Source organism: Notothenia coriiceps, unplaced genomic scaffold, assembly GCF_000735185.1.
Source record: "Notothenia coriiceps isolate Sejong01 unplaced genomic scaffold, NC01 NC01_scaffold00000339, whole genome shotgun sequence".
NCBI lineage: Eukaryota > Metazoa > Chordata > Actinopteri > Perciformes > Nototheniidae > Notothenia > Notothenia coriiceps.
Window position 1 is genome coordinate 20406686 of NW_011333040.1, and position 17115 is coordinate 20423800.

Consider the following 17115-nt stretch of genomic DNA (forward strand, 5'->3'; position numbering starts at 1 on the left):
CACACGCAACGCATCACTCGTTCTCCTGTGTAAGACTCACATTTAGCACGTGTTGCTTGTATTGCTGTCCAATTCAATACACCAGAATAGTTGTTAACTTTAAACAAACAACACGATTACTCACACTCTTACTGTAATTAGTGATTAAATCAACAATTAATGTAGGACACCTAGTTGGGCTTGCCACAATCACGCTACAGTTTCATTAAACAAATAATCAAATATGCTAACAGTTTATTTTGCCGAATAATTGTTTTTAGTTCCTTTAATACGGCAAGAAGCTATCATAAGCTAACAGATGTTTGTTTGTATTGCCTTAAGACTATCATAGTTAACGTTAGGTCAAGACACCGGAATTGTTATTAATGTTAAACAAATAAAACTTTAAAAGCACTTCCCATTACTCACACTCTGTGCTTTGTCGTTCATATTCATGTCTCCTGCTCGCTAGGTGGCAGTTTCACGAAAAACTAGGGTCCCAGGAGTGCGATCTCCGACGCTGCAGCTTCATGCTACTCGGAAAACCTGCTTATTAAAGGTTTTGCCTGTCCCTTTAACTAGGCTTTAAAGGTCCCATGTCATGGCCATTTCCACTGATCATAATTCCATTGTTGAGGTCTACTAGAATAGATTTATATTGTGCAATTTTCCAAAATCACATTGGTTTCTCATACAGCATCTCTGTAAACTACGTGTATTCACTGAATTTCACTCTCTGCCTTTAAGCGGCTCGTTGTAGCTCCAGTAGCTCCAGCCCTCACCCTCCCTGTGAGCACAGTGTGCTCTGATTGGTTGGGACATTTTGAATCGCGCTAAGCTCCGTGGAGGTGTGGTTTCCTTGTTTAGCGATACACAGCAAAACACAGCCAAACTCACCCTGAGCACACACAAAGTCACAGCCGAAGTAAAAACAATAAGTGTGGCTTGATATTGAGTAAGAAAAAGGTTGATAAACGCTGTGAGAATGGGTCTGCAGAGAGAATTTCGCCGCGATCCCAACTGTCTGTTATCAGCCTGCAGCCAGGGAGGAGAGATCAGCAGAGCTGCCTGCACTGAGTGTGTGTGTGAGGTAGTCCGTGGATTGGTCAATCTGGACCAATCAGCGGGGGCTTAACGTAACGGCTCCGCAGACGTAACGCAACGGCTCCACGGATTGGTCCATTTGGTTCCGGGTAACGCATGACATCATGAGTTACCCGGAAGAATCAATGGACAGTGACGTATCTCCAACGAGGCGTTTTGGGGACGCTGTTAGAGTTTTACTCGCTACAGGGTATACTTTGAGGGTTTTGACTCTGCAGACCGTTTACATACATAAAAGCCTTCATAACACACAAGGGGACGGGTAATAACCGGAAAAGCATGACATGGGACCTTTTAACTCTGTTTCCTATTGATCTGAGTATATTATAAAGAATAGTCAGTTAATTGAAGCATTATAACACAGGCCTTTGTCAGATGTTATATTACGCTGTTTTTTTTCTGCTTCGAATAGTTCTCTCTTTTTTCACCATACCTGTGTTTGCATCACTGGATATACTTGGTTATAGCAACTGCTTTAAAGTGTTCCTTTAAAGATCTTGAAGTGTTTAAGATCTGCTTTTAAACTCCTCACTCCTTGCAGATCCTGAAGCGTGTGAGCAACAGTGTGCTGTGGCTTCTTCGCTTCCCTGCTGTCGGCGAGCCCAACATCCAGCAGTACGCCCAGAACATGGGTCTGCCTGCCTCTCGCATCATCTTCTCTCCTGTGGCCCCCAAAGAGGAACATGTGAGAAGGGGCCAGCTGGCTGATGTGTGCCTGGACACTCCTCTGTGCAACGGTCACACCACAGGCATGGACGTTCTCTGGGCTGGAACGCCCATGGTCACCATGCCAGGTGAGGAATAGAGGGCACCAATGGCCTCAAACGACTGCAACCATTGGCTGTTAATTATAATTATTATTAATTATTATTAATATGTATTGAATAATTGAATATGAACCATTTTTTTTGTATATTTAGCTAGTAGTCCTGCAAAGATTTTTTGATATTTGCCAGCTATTAAATTGATTGCCCTGTGTTTTCAAAGAAGTCCTTTTTTAAGAAAAAAGTCAAACACTTGATTCCAGCTTATTAAATGTGAATATTTCCTGTTTTCCCAAAAAAGATTATGTAAATCATCTTGGCCTTTATGAAAAACGTATCAATGTTTTTTGCCATTTTCTGACATTTTATAGCTTTTACAGAAACAACTTGCAGAGGAATCGTGAACATTCCTTATAGTCAAATAACTGCTTATTGGAAAACACATTTTAAGTGCAGGCTGATTTTAATTGTAAACCTTCTTTGTGTAGGTGAGACCCTTGCCTCCCGTGTGGCTGCCTCACAGCTCAGCTGCCTGGGCTGCCCTGAGCTCATAGCCCACAGTCGCCAGGAGTATGAGGACATAGCAGTGAAACTCGGCTCTGACATGGAATAGTAAGTAGCAGTTCAATCTGTTCTTTAAAAAAAACACATTATTTTTAATAATCTGAAAACTGACAAGTAATCGTTTCCTCTTTCAGCTTGAAGATGGTCAGAGCTCGTGTCTGGAAGCAGCGGATCTGCAGCCCTCTTTTCAACACCAAGCAGTACACAATGGACCTGGAGAAGCTTTATCTGCAGATGTGGGAGCACCATAGCAATGGCAAAAAGCCAGAACCCCTGGTCAAAATCCATTCAGTAGAGACCAGTGAGAATGCCTAAACTGGAAGCATGCTGATTTATTTTTCCTTGTACCCTTACCATGTCCAGCCCTCCATGTTTTTAAAAAAATAACCATTGTCTGCACCCTTGTTTGGAATGGTCAGTGTCCACTCCTGCCCTCTCCCTCAATGATTGTCTCCATTGCTCTCATTCACTTTTAATGGGACTCTTCTTTGTAAAGGAGCCCAAAGATGTACACATTTTTTCCCCATCACATCCGTGGTTACATCACACATCTGCATTTCCTGAGCCAGATGCAGCCTGAGACTTTTAGGCACCTCTTCTGAGACTCTTGTCCTAAAACACAGTATATTTGATGAGCATGAGGATTGTGACTGCCCTGCTACCCCTCCAGTCCTTGGATCAGTGGATTTGTGTTGGATCAGTGGATTTGTGTTCTGTCCGTGTGAGTACAGGACTAACTGCAGCTTGTGGAGAGAAGCCGTCATTACTTGTTGATCTATTTATAAATGGATTAAGATTGTTGTGTTTTAAAAGGATAATGTTGCCCCATGGAAATTGTAACTCTGACTTAAGTTTCATCAGCTTCAACATGCAATTGTAAAACTTGGATTGCAACTGCTCTTCAGTTTGTATAAAGCTGTTATTAAATTACTGCATTGAATATATGTGCTAGTTTTTAAGGAATATGGTCTTGACAGACACTTTACCCCCCCCCCGGGGACACACACACACACACAAAATGCCAACTTTTATTAATTTAGTCAATCAAAGAATATGTTCAGTGGCTGTGCTGTTTGATGTCACAATATGTTTAAGAAGATTGAACAAAGATGGTCAAAGGCGCTTCAACTCATTGGAAAGGCCCTACATGTCAGTTTTTTTCAGAGTTGTTCACAAATTGATATTTTTTTTAACTCAAACCAGGAACGGCATAGGTAAGTATTTTCTAAGGGGTTTTTGTTTTTGTATTGTCCGTTACTGTATGCTGTCAATGATGCCGCGAGGTTCTAAATATAATACGAAAAATAAAGAGATGGCAAAACTCTGCACTGTCTGTTGTACTCGGTTGTATTTATTGGAATAAACAATGAAAAGTAAATAACCCTTTCCTATTACTGTGTCACAAGTGGCAGCATTCTTAAATTACAAATTCATTGACTTTTTGCCCTTTTCTTTGGTATATTTAAAGAAAAGTTGTCTAATATGCTCTGGTTATTAAACCTGTTCCTAAACAAGTGTTCTTCAAGGATTTAAAAAAAAATGTTTAACCATGTTGGGGGAATAGAAAAGGCTACAGATGGAGCATTATTTGATATATTTTTACTTATCTAGATCTAGCAAACCACAATACCAAAGATATGAGTAAAACACTAGTGTTCAAATTGTGCTCAGTTTTTAAATATTCAGAGCTCCTTGGGTTGTGTATTGTTCATTAAATGTTGAAGTACCTAATCGTTTATTGAGTTTACAGATTACAATAAACACTACAAATATTTTAGGAGTTTCTGGAATTTCTGTTTCAAGATATACCTTAGAATTAAATGGAAGTACTGCAAGTGTATAAACCGTGACCATATGTGGGACAAGTACCTCGTATTTGAAATAATAAATAAAACAAATCCTTTTCATATGATAAGCGATTGATGGTGGGTTGGGAGGCTGTGGCTCAGCGGTTAGTGTGCTGGACTTCGAATCGGGGTAGCAAGTTCGAGCCCCACTCTTTATATATACAGTCTATGGTCCCACTGCAGTCGGCATGTCGTTGTGTCCCTGGGCAAGACACTTCGCCCCAAATTGCTCCTGTGGGGATTGTCCACAGTACTGAATGTATGTAAGTCGCTTTAGATAAAAGCGTCTAACAAATGACATGTAATGTTGTGTACAGAATGTCACGTGCCATATGAAGCGCGCTCCGGTTGGTTGAACGGCTGCTGACTACTTCCGGTCTTTCGTGGCACACAATTTGAATTTGCCTTCGCTTAGCTTCATCTGCCAACTCTGCGTCTTATTTACAACAATAGCAGGAGCAGCGAATTCGGTAATCATACCTTATGTCAAATACATTTTGAATGACCATTATAATAAATGTTCTACTGAGGTTTAAGCTAACTTAGGGGAAACACGGAAATATTGCTCCACTTTCAGACATGTATCGTGAGTCCAAACAGTATGTTAGCTAGCACGTTGCTAACGGTCACTATTGTTTCTAGCAACAGTAAACGCATGTATGGAACCTCTTGTTAATGTCTTGCATTATTTAAAACAAGTAGCTGGTTCAATGAAAATCATGTATTATACCATCTCATATAGCCTATTGTGAGCATACAGGTTTTGCGTTAGGGCTGGACTTTAAATGTTAAATGTCGTGTTGGTTTGTGTACCTTTTTCACAGAGCAGAGGAAACGATGAATAATGAGACTCGCACATTGTTTGAGAGAGTTGCGAAAAAGATGGGCTGGGATGATGAGGGAGGACTGGACACAGCAGAAAAAAAGGTTTGTCTTTATCTTAAAATGTAACAAAAAGATCAGTAGACATAAAAACAAGTAATTTTAAGCAAAAATGCCATGTATTAGTTGTTTCCATATTCTTAAATGTATCTAATAATCAAGCGTTCATCATCAATTATAAAAATAATCAGCCCTATTTTGTGCATCTTAAGATAGATAGATATATAGGTACTTTATTGATCCAAATTTGGGAAATGTTTGGGTTGCAGCAGCATAAAAAACAAAGGCAATGTACATGAGAGAAATTAAGACACGAGAAAAATAAAAAGTCAAAACTATTTCTGAAATAGAAATGAAATGAAAAGCATTAAAAAGTTAAATGTGGAAATACAAATTTCCAGTAACAAATATAATGCAGGATATTATTGTGCAAGAAATTGATTATTCAATATTAAATTGAATATAAATGTATAATGTATAGTGGGAGTTTAATTCCAATTTACAAGAGAAGCTATGGAGCAGAGAGTTCTCTTTCGGCCAGAGGTGAATTGTTGTACAGTGTTAAATGGTAACGCCAGTCCGTCTGTCTTTGTTATTTCCAGCTGATAAGCTCAATTGGCAAGACTCGTCATCCTGCTACAAGCAGTTTTGGATCTCTGGCTCCAACAGCCTCTCCGGTCCAGCTGGCCCTCTGCAACAGTGAAGATGATCCAGAGAAGGAGAACCAGTACTCTAAGAGCAACGATTACAGGAACAAGTATTTGATCGAGTCCAGTGATGACGACTTCGACCAATGTGAGTGGGTTTAACTGTACACATTTGCATATCGATCATTTGTATGATTCTGTTTGCAAATACAATAATACGTTTATTTGACCTTTTTTGCCTTAGTTCTTGTGGAAAGAGCTACGCCACAAGCAAAACCTTCCTCGCTAAAAGTATGTAGTGCTGTAAAGAAAGACAGGTATGGAAATACTTGCACTGTCAACGTTTCATGAAGCAACAGCACTGTGTTGTTTCTTGTTTCAATCTCATATGTCTCATCAAAGTTTTGATCATTTTAGTTTCAGGTTCTAAATCATCTTTGTTGTTTTTAGTTCAATTGTCCTTGTAGTGAGCTCAGACGATGACGGCAGTTTCGAAACATGTAAGTGGTCTTGTCTGCTTCTGTAACCCTTGACAATAAGTGAAACACATTCTAACATCAATGTTATACCATATTTGTTTGTTACATTATTATATTGTCTGTTTAATTTTCCTCTCCTTTATCCCAATGTTGGATAATGAAGTTCTGCAAAGAGTGAAAACCCCAAAAGCCAAGCCAAAGACAATTGCAGAGAGTGGGAGTGAAGATAGGTGAGTGTTTCATGTATTTTTACTTAATAATGAATAGTTTTCTCTTAAATGCTTTGTCGGTGTCTGTAAACTTTGTTTTGAAAAATCTATTTTACTTTTTGTTTCTTTTTAAGCCTCAAAAACTTCATAGTGGATAACCTCTCATCAGATGATGACTTTATTCAGCCCAAATCATCTGTTAAAGGTAACTTTGAATGAACTTCTCACAACTGACTGTTATATATATTTTTTAAAAGCAATGCAAAATGTGATGTTTTTTTCCTCTGTTTTGCAGTGCCTAAGAAGAGCTATACTCCAGCAGTCCTCCACCCCCCGAGGAGGCCGCTGTCTCAGTGGGCCTCCCCAGTCTTTGTGAGTGACAGTGATGATGATGAGGAAAATATTGTGGTCAAGAGCACTTGGAAGAATCGTCACTCAAAACCTAAGCCCACACCAAAGGCTGACCAGAAAGAATCTCTGCGGTTTGATGAAGACGACAGTTCCCCATTCCTGCTTCCCCCTCCCATCCATTCTCCTTTTTTTCTTCTTCCCCACAAAACTCAAACATCACTGGCCTCTACGAAACGCACTCTCTCAGCCCCTCCCAAGATGGATGATTCGTCCAGTTCTGAAGAGGAGTTCATATCCTTACTGGAGAGACTGAAAAAGAAAAACAAGTTCCCTGGCACGTCCTTCTCACCAAGAAGAACTAATGGTACAGGTTGTATTCAGATTGTTGCATCTGAACAGTCTCTAGCTCTTGTTTTGATTGTAGTTTTGAGGCTGATATCAATTGTTTTGTTCTTAAATATAGAAAACAACAAAGAACCTCCTGTGCCAGCCCCTTCTGTAAAGGGATTCTCAACACCAGTCTCCAAACCATTAATGGAAACACCTCTGCAGACAAAGACATCAGGAAAACCCGCCATTTTGAAGCCCATGGTTAGTCAGACTGAGCCTAGACACGGACCCACCAGCAGGTACGTCTGTTGACCAGTTTGTATCTTGATTGTCACTCCCTTAATTTGTCTTTTAGTTAACCCTGTCCTTTCCTCTTCTAGGGTAGCACTGTGTAGGACCCCAGGGTGCTTCCTACAGACCTTATCAAACCCTGGCTCCAGCTATGGCCGCAATTTTAAGCAGAATAAGGAAGAACTCACCAGTAGACTTTACCTGCTGTACAATTCCAGTGTATTTGACACTAAGGTGATTAAGAATGTCATTGTTGTTGCATACTATTTAACATTGTTTAGGTTGCTTCTTTAACATGCGGTTGATATTGTCTTTACTTGTCTGGCTTGACTTCTAGCTCCCCGTCAATATGTCAGTGACTTGGAATAAGAAGTTGCGTAAAACTGCCGGTTACTGCATCACGGGGCAGGAGCGAGGTGGAGGGAACCGCTACGCCCGCATTGAACTGTCAGAAAAAGTCTGTGATTCTGCAGGTAATGCTTTAGTAAAACACTTTAAAGTAATCAATTGTGTCTTTGTCTTAATGTAAATACGTGAAAACATCTTCCATGCACAGTATCATTTTCATTTATGTTAGTTTGATCAAATCTCCCGACCACATTCTCACTTTCCACCCGTCTAGATCGCCTCAGGGACACGCTGATCCATGAGATGTGTCACGCTGCAACCTGGCTGATTAACGGTGTGAGGGACGGGCATGGAAACTTCTGGAAGCTGTATGCTCGCAAGTCCACAGTGGCCCACCCTGAGCTGCCCATGGTCACTCGCTGTCACAGTTATGACATCAAGTACAAGTTCCATTACCAGTGCACCCGCTGCAAGAATATGTACGTACAACCTATTTTCAGACTGATTGAAATCATTAAAGTCATGACGTTCTTTATTTTTTCACCTTGCATTTTCAACTGTTCTTATTTTATGATGATTCTTCACAGGATCGGACGTCACTCCAAGTCTCTGGACACTCAGAAGTTTGCGTGTGCCCTCTGCACGGGACAGCTCGTCTTACTGACGTCGGCCAAGCAGCGTCCTCCCACACCTTTTGCCAACTTCGTCAAAGAGAACTTTGGGACCGTGCGACAGGAGCTCACGGGACAAAGTCATGGCGAAGTGATGCGCAAACTTAGTGTTGACTTTGCTTCGACTAAACTCAGTCAGAGCTAAGACCTCACTGCTCGTTGTACTGTCATTACAGAATGAGCCTCACAACATCCGGAAGATGAAATACCTCAGTCAACTGAGTGAGCAGCTGTGACTATTTATATTGTGTTTTTTTCTCTCTCAATGTTCATGAAATCTTCTATTCATCACATTGGAAGGTATACCTCCTGTTATCACTGATATAAACTGAAGATCAGTTTCTTAAATAATTGCGTTTCTAGAGGACGGTGAAATCAATTTTTATTGCATTTTTTAAATAATTGACCAGTTTCATCTTTCTGTTTATTAATTTTATCAATAAAGTTGAAATGTGTTACCGTTCATGAAATGGCCAATTGACATCTTTCCGACATTTCATTTGAGTTCTTATAATTAATCAGCATGTAATAGATTTTAGAAGTTCCTTTTACAAACATACATTATTGAAATACCTATGTGTAGATCCCTGGTTTTATAGTGTTCATTACTAGCACATAGTCAATTTACTTCCTAAATAACATATCTTAAAGGGACCACTCCTGCAACTGTTATCCCGATAAGAAACCCTAGCTGTTGACACATCACTGTCCACAGGGAAGAGGTTTTAGGTATGGGGTCTGACACGCTGACATGGGGAAGCTGAGTAAATGGACAGCCCAGCACATGACATAAAGAAGTAATCTCAATCAACCATCAGAATGAAATTGACTTCTGACATGGTGCACCACGTTGGGTTAATAATACTCTAGAGAGGAGAGCATCTTTGGATCTGAGGTGACTATTAACATATCCTTTTCCCAAAGGTACAAGTGGCTTTTTGAGTTCCAGCTATTTGTGTTTTCTTTTTGGACTATCTGGAAGGCAGATCAGAGGGGCCTGTATTTCATGGATTTCCACTGCAATGTGACCTTACTAAAGGCACCGACACAGATTCATTCAAGACGGTCAGCATGTGTGTGAGCTGCACCTTGAACACCATACTCTGCGTTCCTTTACTCCTGGTCATCCCGCGCTCCCCATCTCTCCTCAGACAGGCTCGCTTCCTGCTCCTCACACACAGGTAGGTCAGTAGGTCACTACTGATTTACTTTGAACTGCACAACCTTACTCAAAATCTGTGATCCTTATAAGATGCCCTTTGAGATAAAAGATCACCCTTGTTACCATTTCAGCAGCTCCTCTGGACAATCAAAGCCGTTGTTCTGAGATCAAGAGAAAGTATGCAAGTGACCCACTGTCTGATCTTCTGAGCTGCTCACCAGTCATTGCTTATTGGTTTGTAAAACATTGATTTATATTTATTCGATTTATATTTGGTCTATAAAATGACTTGTGCTACAGAAGAGGTCACGTCTCCTTTTGATTGAACATCACCTGGAAAGGACGACTCTTTCTCCTTTGGATATAGGTTGCGGTCGAATAGTCTTTAAGGATAGAGAGGTTCCTTACTGAGTGAAATGAGCCAAGATAAAAGCCAATCCATTCCTCTAAATGGAGAAGCAGCATTCAGTTATTATGCTCCAAAAATCTGGAACAAACTCCCAGAAACCCGCTGCAACTCCGACTACTTTTGAATCCAGGCTGAAGACTTTTCTTTTTACCGCTGCTTTTAATTGAACTATTCACATCTTAAGCTGCACTGTAACTTTTATTCATGTATTTTTTCTTTTAGTATTTATTTTATCATCTTTGTTTTTTGACTGTTTTTAATTGCCATTCTCTTAATGTCTTTCATTTTTGGAAGGCACTTTGAATTGCCTTGTGTTGAAAGGTGCTATATAAATAAACTTGCCTTGCCTCTAAATGCTAAGAAAAGGTGCTTCAATATAAGCTCCTTTCACATCTTTCCTTGACCTCATGGTGTTTTTCATCAAGGTCAAGAAAAGTGGTTGGCATATTACATGCTTTATTTGTTTTAGGATTCAGCTGCAGCCATCACTCAGGTTTAAAATCTATTGATCTGTGTAAATATCACTTCTTGAGCTTTACCAAAGCCAGTCTCTCTTGAACACATCGAATGGTATCTTAAAATGTATTCTTTGTAGCGCTCAAAAAGCTCCAGCTGTGTTTGAGCTCCAGTGGAGTGACACAAAAAAGAAATTGCACTAAAAACATAGTGACATTCAAAGATTCAAACTGCTGAGGGCTTATTGTAGCTTTGGCATTTGTACTTCATAGTATTTACAGATTGTATCTCTTGTGTGGAGTTCCATAATTACTATCCATGACAATACAAGTTAATTATTCCAACTAAATTAAGGATCATTTTTGTGTATCGTGCATAGTAAAACAAGACCTGGAGCCCCCTTTAAAAGGGCTGTGATTGACGTATGTGACCTTAATTAATCTCTACTCTGCAGACAGCCTGCCTGCTGGCTCACCTCTTTTGAAAACTCCACACGTAACCCTGACATATTGAACTGCATCTACTTTATGTATTGCCTTTGCACAGGTGGACCTCTTCCTGAGCACTGCTCTGACTGAGGTCCTCTTTGTAGCTGTCTAGTAGCCCCTGCGCTCTGAATTCTGGATGTATGCTCAAAGGAAGAGAGCTGTTTATGGACTTTATCATCTGTGCTCAAAGTCAACAACCAAAATTAGATATAATAAACATTTTTACCTTACCCTCCAGTTAAGCACAGAAGCTTTTTCATTGCATCACGCTTTGTATTTACTGTTTAAAATAGTAAGGTTGGATAGTTTCTGCAGTGAGGTAGCAGCATCCCCCTGTAATCTGTTTAGTAACAGCAGTAGAATAAATAATGTGAGTTGAAAAATAAGAGGCTGTTCCAACACTGATAGCTACAATGATGCTATTAACAATGAGAAATAAATGACAGGATAAACTGCTTCAAGATATTTATTCGGTACCTTAAACACTTATATGCTGTATATCTACTCATTCACTATGAATCTTACAAAACATTCAAGAATACAGATTATTTGTATATATATATTAGAGTAGTTTGACATAACAGGGGGATAAATACTTAATTCTACAAGAAAAATACATACACAATCATATTTTAAAGATATTGGAATACTCCCCATTTTAGGAGGCACAGGCACAAATCCACAGGAAGTACTGAGGTGAGAGCACTCCCCAATCATCAGTGGTAACAAAACATGAAACAGTGGCGTTAAGAGAGTAAACCAAACATATACAGATGGATTAAACGTAATGCACACGCTGTATATTCAATTAAAGTATAGGAATGTACTGTGTTTGTCACTGTGTTGACGTAGGCACTGAGAAGTTCTTGACAATAAATACCTACATATTATCGTTTATATAATCACCGTATTTCTCATAAAATGCAGAGAGAGTATTCTCTTACTGTTTTCAACAAATATACTGTAGATTATCATGTAAACCACCCGTCTTTAACAACCTGCTTTCAGTGCAGCTGATGACAGCTAAACCTTTTGATAGTCTCCGTATAAGTGTAAGAGGAAATGTATGGCACGACATAATAGGAGAATGGAAATGTTATATATGAGCAGAATTGAATGTGAAAACATCACTGGTCCCTAATGTGATGCTCTACCTTCAGTACAGACAGGTCTTCTTCATGATGCGCAGGAACTCCTGCTGGTTCACTTCTCCATCTCCATCTCTGTCTGCTTCCTCTATCATTTCCTTCAGACACACAACATAAGAGAAGAATGATTAAAAGGAGACTAGAGGAATTTAAAACAAGCTATTTTGGTAGCATTCGAAGCAAATGTTGTGTTTACATATTGCCAAACTGCAGTCATGACCTTTGAGAGTGGAGTTGAGGGCTAATATGAATGTAATTTAGTTTTTTTCTACATGATGGTCTTTACCTGCAGCTCTTCATCTGTGAGGTTCTCTCCCAGCTCTTTGGCTACTCTCTTCAGATTCTTGAACGAGATCCTGCCCGTCTCGTCATCATCAAACAGACGGAACGCTTTCAGGATCTCCTCTTTGGAGTCCTTCTCAGCCTTAAATCAGAGAAGAAGGAGAGCAAGTTTAGTTCAAACTGCATTTCTGCAAGGGTGTGTACTGTAGTGGTCGGAGAACAGACAAAAATAAATACAATACGAGTATAGTCAAAAAGTGGCTGATAGGGGTGGAATAAAGACTGGGGCTCTACTGACTAACAGGTTAAGCATCTACAATTAAAAACTACAAACCAGTAACTCAATTTCAAACAAGAGAAAACAAAGTGAGTGCATATATGGTATATTTCATGATATAGATAAGTACCATTTTCTGTGTCATGACAAAGAGGAAGTCAGCGAAGGAGATTTTCCCTGTGCCGTCCTTATCCACGTCGCCAATCATCTTCTTGATCTCCTCTTTCTTTGGTTCAAACCCCAGAGCTCTCATTGCAACCTGTCACATTGAGAGAGGTGTGAGAGTGAAGCCCATAGAAAACGGTCTTCTTCCACCTGTTGTGTGACTGTTATCAGCGTTAGGGCTCTTTTACCTTGAGCTCCTTGACATCAATGTATCCGCATCCATCGGTGTCGAACAGCTCAAAGGCCTCTCTGATCTCCTGCTTCTGCTCCTCTGTCAGCTCTGGTTTGGGGGTGGTCTTCTTGCGAGGAGGGGGCACGGGACCCTGCAGGGATGGTCTCTTGGCAATGGTCGCCTGATGGGGACACAGGAGGGGAGAAAGAAGCAGAATAATTGTAATAATTGCAGACACAAGAGCCTATGATAACAATAGAATCAGAGAGGCTCCTGGATGAAAATGGGCATTTCCACATACACACAAATAAATCATATATCCATCACTGAGTCAAATGCAACACAATAGCAACGATTGTGGTTCTAATGAGGATGTTTTACTCACCATCAGCTGCAATGTATTTGTTTGTCAAAAAGGAAAATGCAGATCTTAGGCGATCTATGTTTTTATCTTGGCTATGAAGCCTCCCTATCATTTAGGGAGGAGGTGATGATAAAAACAGGTTAGCAGTACTTGACATCAGTTGCTCGCATTAAACGTTAAATCCCTCCGAATGACAAGGTAGTGTCTTGTTCTTAAAAATGTTCTATTTATTTCACAGGAACGGCTGTTAAAATGTGCAGAAAATACCATGGATGTATAATAAGAACAACACGCACAGGTTCCGTTGTTCAGGAGCTGTAGTCATGGAGCCAATGCGTTTAATTTGTGCACCCTTTATGCCAGCAGAGAGGAGATTACCTTCATGGCCAATGGGAAACTGATGCAGGATACCGAAAAGGCACGAATGGGAGTGAAAATCAAACGCATCAGTCGGGCGAAAATATGATTGGCTGCTGAAGATCACGGGGTGCAAGACACGATCAGAACATTCAGAGCTGTTGACTTCCTGGAGTTTCCATAGAAACATAAACGATGAAACTGCATGACATTTGGAAAATATCTGTTTTATATTAACATGCAAACAAAACACATTACATTTTGTATTATAGCCTATACATTCACCCTCTGTGTCAGCAGACCCCATGTCAGAGCTACCCATACAGAGAAAATGATAGATATAAAGAGACAAATTACATTATAGGGTGGGCTATTAATAACAAAATAAATGATGTATTTCTATATTTAATAATGTATACCTACTACCTCAATAACTATGTGCTCACTAGTTTTATATCAAAGTTGTTTCCTTTTTATATCTGTTTATTTTAGCATACTTTTTAAATTATCATTTGCTCAGTCAGTTTAGTGTATTTTCCTCATATTACACGTTTTTCGAAGCTGTATATGTTTCATTTGGACTATTGTTAGTAAAGGATACATCTGACAACAAATGATATTCTGCAAAGTATATGGACACTACTAGTTAAATCTGTATCTATGGGTTTTCCTTTATGCTTGTATTTTTATTATTAATGTACATAGAAAAACAGACAAAACGAAACTATTAACCAGTAGTAGAAAAAAACGTACTCAATGATTTTTATTATTATTGAACGTTTTTGAAGGACAATTTTGAACACTCCCTCACTTGGTGGTCACAAGGGGGGCGGGGTCTTTGAGCCAGAAGGCGGATATAGAACGAGTCTGTGGTCAATGGTTGGTTTAAATTGTGGCGTTCTTTGACGTATGTTGTAGACCATTGGTTATAATCAAACGTCACCTTCCTGCCGAGCTTTGGCTCGACCAATCACAGAGCACTTATCACTCAGCTCATTCAGATGGTTGGTCCGCGAGTTGAGTTGCAAGAAACTGCAGCTAAACAGTACCTTTGCATGTTTCAATGTTAAAAGTGTCCCATTTATGCCCTGTGTGTAATAATATTAGGAGCACCGTTTCGTTACCTAGTATTCCACCTGTAGGACAACGTTATACTTTCGCTCACCAATAGGTCACTTTTCACTCAGTATGACAACTCGTGTTCGACCGGTGAGTTCAAATGTTTTTCTTTTCACGGTGCACATTTGATTAAACTTTTTATGGTGATAGTGCTTTTTGTTGGCCTGACATGTCTCATTTATCGCTACCTGTGTGTCATGCAGAGTACCAAGCGGTGTGCAGTCATCGGGGGCTCGGGTTTCCTGGGCAGACACCTGGTAGAGAAGCTGTTGGATCGAGGCTACTCTGTTTCTGTGTTTGATATCCGTCAGAGCTACGAGCTGCCTGGGGTCGCCTTCCACCTAGGAGACCTGTGCGACAAGCAGGTGAGACCCAATACCCTCCTAGAGTCGGACTTAAATTACAACAATTTACACGAGCCATGCATGTATAAAGATAATTTCATGTGGATCTGATCTGACTAAACACAAAACCAAAAACCATGCTTGCAGGAATAGGTCTTAGCTTTGTTAAAATACACAAAATACACTTTTTCATGTCTTTTATACATACATGTGTCACTTCTGTGTAAAGAGATTCTGAAAGTTTCAGGAAAAAATACCCCCTCCCTTTTTGTCCTGATCCATATAAAAACCTGTCTGAAAATGAGCTGATCAGATTTTGGCCACTTTATGATGTCATAACGTTTTTTTGGCTTGTGTAACCATTAGCCAATAACCAACCAAGGTAACACCTGCCCACCTTATCACCTGAATCCCCTCCTAGAGCACCGTCAGTTTTAACCATGGTTTTAACCAAATATCTCTCAGATGCCCCTTAGGAACCGTTTTTTCTTTTCAGCCCCCGTTTTGTTCACACCTCCCAGAGCCCGACTGGTGCTGCCGCGGCTGCGTCATGACGTCACCGTTTACGTCGCTGATTTTCTCCCCAACGCTCACAACAACAACAATGGGGGACTGCGTCGGGTCGATGATCGTGTTGCTTTTAATCATACAAAGCCAGATTAAATTAAATAACTACTTCTCAACCCTTATACTTTTCTCCAGAGTGCCGTGGTTCATTGTATATTAATGTGTTTCAGCGGCATTTACCGACCGCTGCAGTGCTGCCCGCTGTTTGGCATCACAACGCCGTTATGAAAGTTTCTTTGGTATAAAATGGGTGATGTTAGCATAGCAACTGAAGCTAAACTGACTATATTGACAACTTGTTGCTATTCTATTGTGGCATAAGCCGTTTTCTAAAGGCACATTTTACCGGCTTATTTTTCATTATGATTCGACTTGTGATAGTCGGACATGACAACCTGTGCAGCCCATGTATTGATTCCATCGTGTTAAGTATTATTATTTGATGACGCCCTTAGTCTGTGTACTACGGTAGCAGTCGCACTGTTATTCTGTTCTTGTATCAAGAACAGAATAACAGTGCGACTGCTACCGTAGTACACAGACTAAGGGCGTCATCAAATAATAATACTTAACACGATGGAATCAATACATGGGCTGNTATTTGGCATTCAGTGACATGCTTTTTAAATGATATAACACAGAATATTAGTCAACATTAATATTCAGGGAAGAAAATAAGTCTACTTTTTTTGATGGGGGGCGGTAAGAGACCTGGATAATGGACAGGGGGGCGCTGGCCCAAAAAAGGTTGAGAACCCCTGCTTTAGATGAAAATAAGGAGCCACTCCCAATGCCCCTGTTGCCCCTTTCACACCAACGCGGTTCCAGGGCCGGTTCAGAGCTAGAGCCTGATAAGCACAGTTTTTTCATTTTCACACCGCAGCGGAGCCGGCTCTTTTCCCCGAAAACCGGTTCTTACCAAGCTCCAAAAGATTGTCGGTCTAGAAGCAAGAACCGCATATGTCACGCTTACGTCGGAGGCGGGGGCAGGGGCGGGATCAACCTAAGCAACAGTTTATGGCGAGTACCGCAAATAAAAGTTGTAACAAGCAGTAGCGCTGAGCAAACTGACTAGAACGCAACCACACACTTTATAAAGTCAGGCAAGACTAACCAGGCTTAGTGTGATTCTGTTTATTTGTACCTTACTTTGACCATCCGTTCGCTGTTATTGATCATTGTGGAGAGCAGGCANCGGCCCTGGAACCGCGTTGGTGTGAAAGGGGCAACAGGGGCATTGGGAGTGGCTCCTTATTTTCATCTAAAGTAACAGATCAGCGCACTTTTGAAACAGGGCTGAAACAGAGGGGTTTATCAGAAGCTGTTTGGTATTTGGAGC

General features: G+C 40.4%; 4 protein-coding genes across 5 annotated transcripts in view; 3 read left to right on the forward strand and 1 right to left on the reverse strand.

Annotated features, from left to right (window-relative positions):
* Nucleotides 1-3737, forward strand: part of LOC104952211 (UDP-N-acetylglucosamine--peptide N-acetylglucosaminyltransferase 110 kDa subunit) — a 20312-nt gene extending 16575 nt beyond the window's left edge. The window contains exons 19-21 of the mRNA XM_010778992.1: nt 1606-1877; nt 2336-2459; nt 2546-3737. Of these exons, the coding sequence (XP_010777294.1) occupies nt 1606-1877; nt 2336-2459; nt 2546-2726 (577 nt within the window). The 3' untranslated portion in view covers nt 2727-3737. The remainder of the gene's footprint in view (nt 1-1605; nt 1878-2335; nt 2460-2545) is intronic.
* A 901-nt stretch (nt 3738-4638) lies between these two features.
* On the forward strand, nt 4639-8943 carry gcna (germ cell nuclear acidic peptidase). 2 transcript variants are annotated; one of them, XM_010774611.1, is made up of 13 exons: nt 4639-4728; nt 5083-5185; nt 5743-5935; nt 6032-6104; nt 6238-6287; nt 6430-6496; nt 6610-6680; nt 6771-7190; nt 7290-7455; nt 7537-7681; nt 7785-7920; nt 8070-8274; nt 8383-8943. In XM_010774611.1, the coding sequence occupies exons 2-13, from the start codon at nt 5096-5098 to the stop codon at nt 8609-8611; spliced, it is 1845 nt and encodes a 614-aa protein (XP_010772913.1). In that variant the 5' UTR covers nt 4639-4728; nt 5083-5095; the 3' UTR covers nt 8612-8943. The 2 variants fall into 2 exon arrangements, with proteins under 2 accessions (XP_010772913.1, XP_010772920.1); XM_010774618.1 differs by having other exon boundaries at nt 4644-4728; nt 5088-5185.
* A 2488-nt stretch (nt 8944-11431) lies between these two features.
* On the reverse strand, nt 11432-13734 carry cetn2 (centrin, EF-hand protein, 2). Its single transcript, XM_010774630.1, has 5 exons — nt 13411-13734; nt 13042-13206; nt 12819-12947; nt 12416-12553; nt 11432-12227 (listed from the first exon to the last, which is right to left on the reverse strand). Exons 1-5 carry the CDS (start codon nt 13411-13413, stop codon nt 12138-12140), a joined length of 525 nt encoding a protein of 174 aa, XP_010772932.1. The 5' UTR covers nt 13414-13734; the 3' UTR covers nt 11432-12137.
* Nucleotides 13735-14718: 984 nt separating this feature from the next.
* nsdhl (NAD(P) dependent 3-beta-hydroxysteroid dehydrogenase NSDHL) overlaps nt 14719-17115 on the forward strand; it is a 6752-nt gene continuing 4355 nt past the window's right edge. The window contains exons 1-2 of the mRNA XM_010774640.1: nt 14719-14955; nt 15069-15230. Coding sequence (XP_010772942.1) covers nt 14935-14955; nt 15069-15230 — 183 coding nt within the window. The 5' untranslated portion in view covers nt 14719-14934. The remainder of the gene's footprint in view (nt 14956-15068; nt 15231-17115) is intronic.

Coding starts and splice junctions, on each gene's coding strand:
- gcna (XM_010774611.1), top strand. CDS start 5,096: ATGAATAATGAGACTCGCACATTGTTTGAGAGAGTTGCGAAAAAGATG. Junction 6,105..6,237: donor AGTGCTGTAAAGAAAGACAG/GTATGGAAATAC, acceptor TGTTGTTTTTAG/TTCAATTGTCCTTGTAGTGA. Junction 7,921..8,069: donor AAAAGTCTGTGATTCTGCAG/GTAATGCTTTAG, acceptor CCACCCGTCTAG/ATCGCCTCAGGGACACGCTG.
- cetn2 (XM_010774630.1), bottom strand. Junction 12,948..13,041: donor TTGATGTCAAGGAGCTCAAG/GTAAAAGAGCCC, acceptor TCAATGTGACAG/GTTGCAATGAGAGCTCTGGG. Junction 12,554..12,818: donor TTGTCATGACACAGAAAATG/GTACTTATCTAT, acceptor CTCTGATTTAAG/GCTGAGAAGGACTCCAAAGA.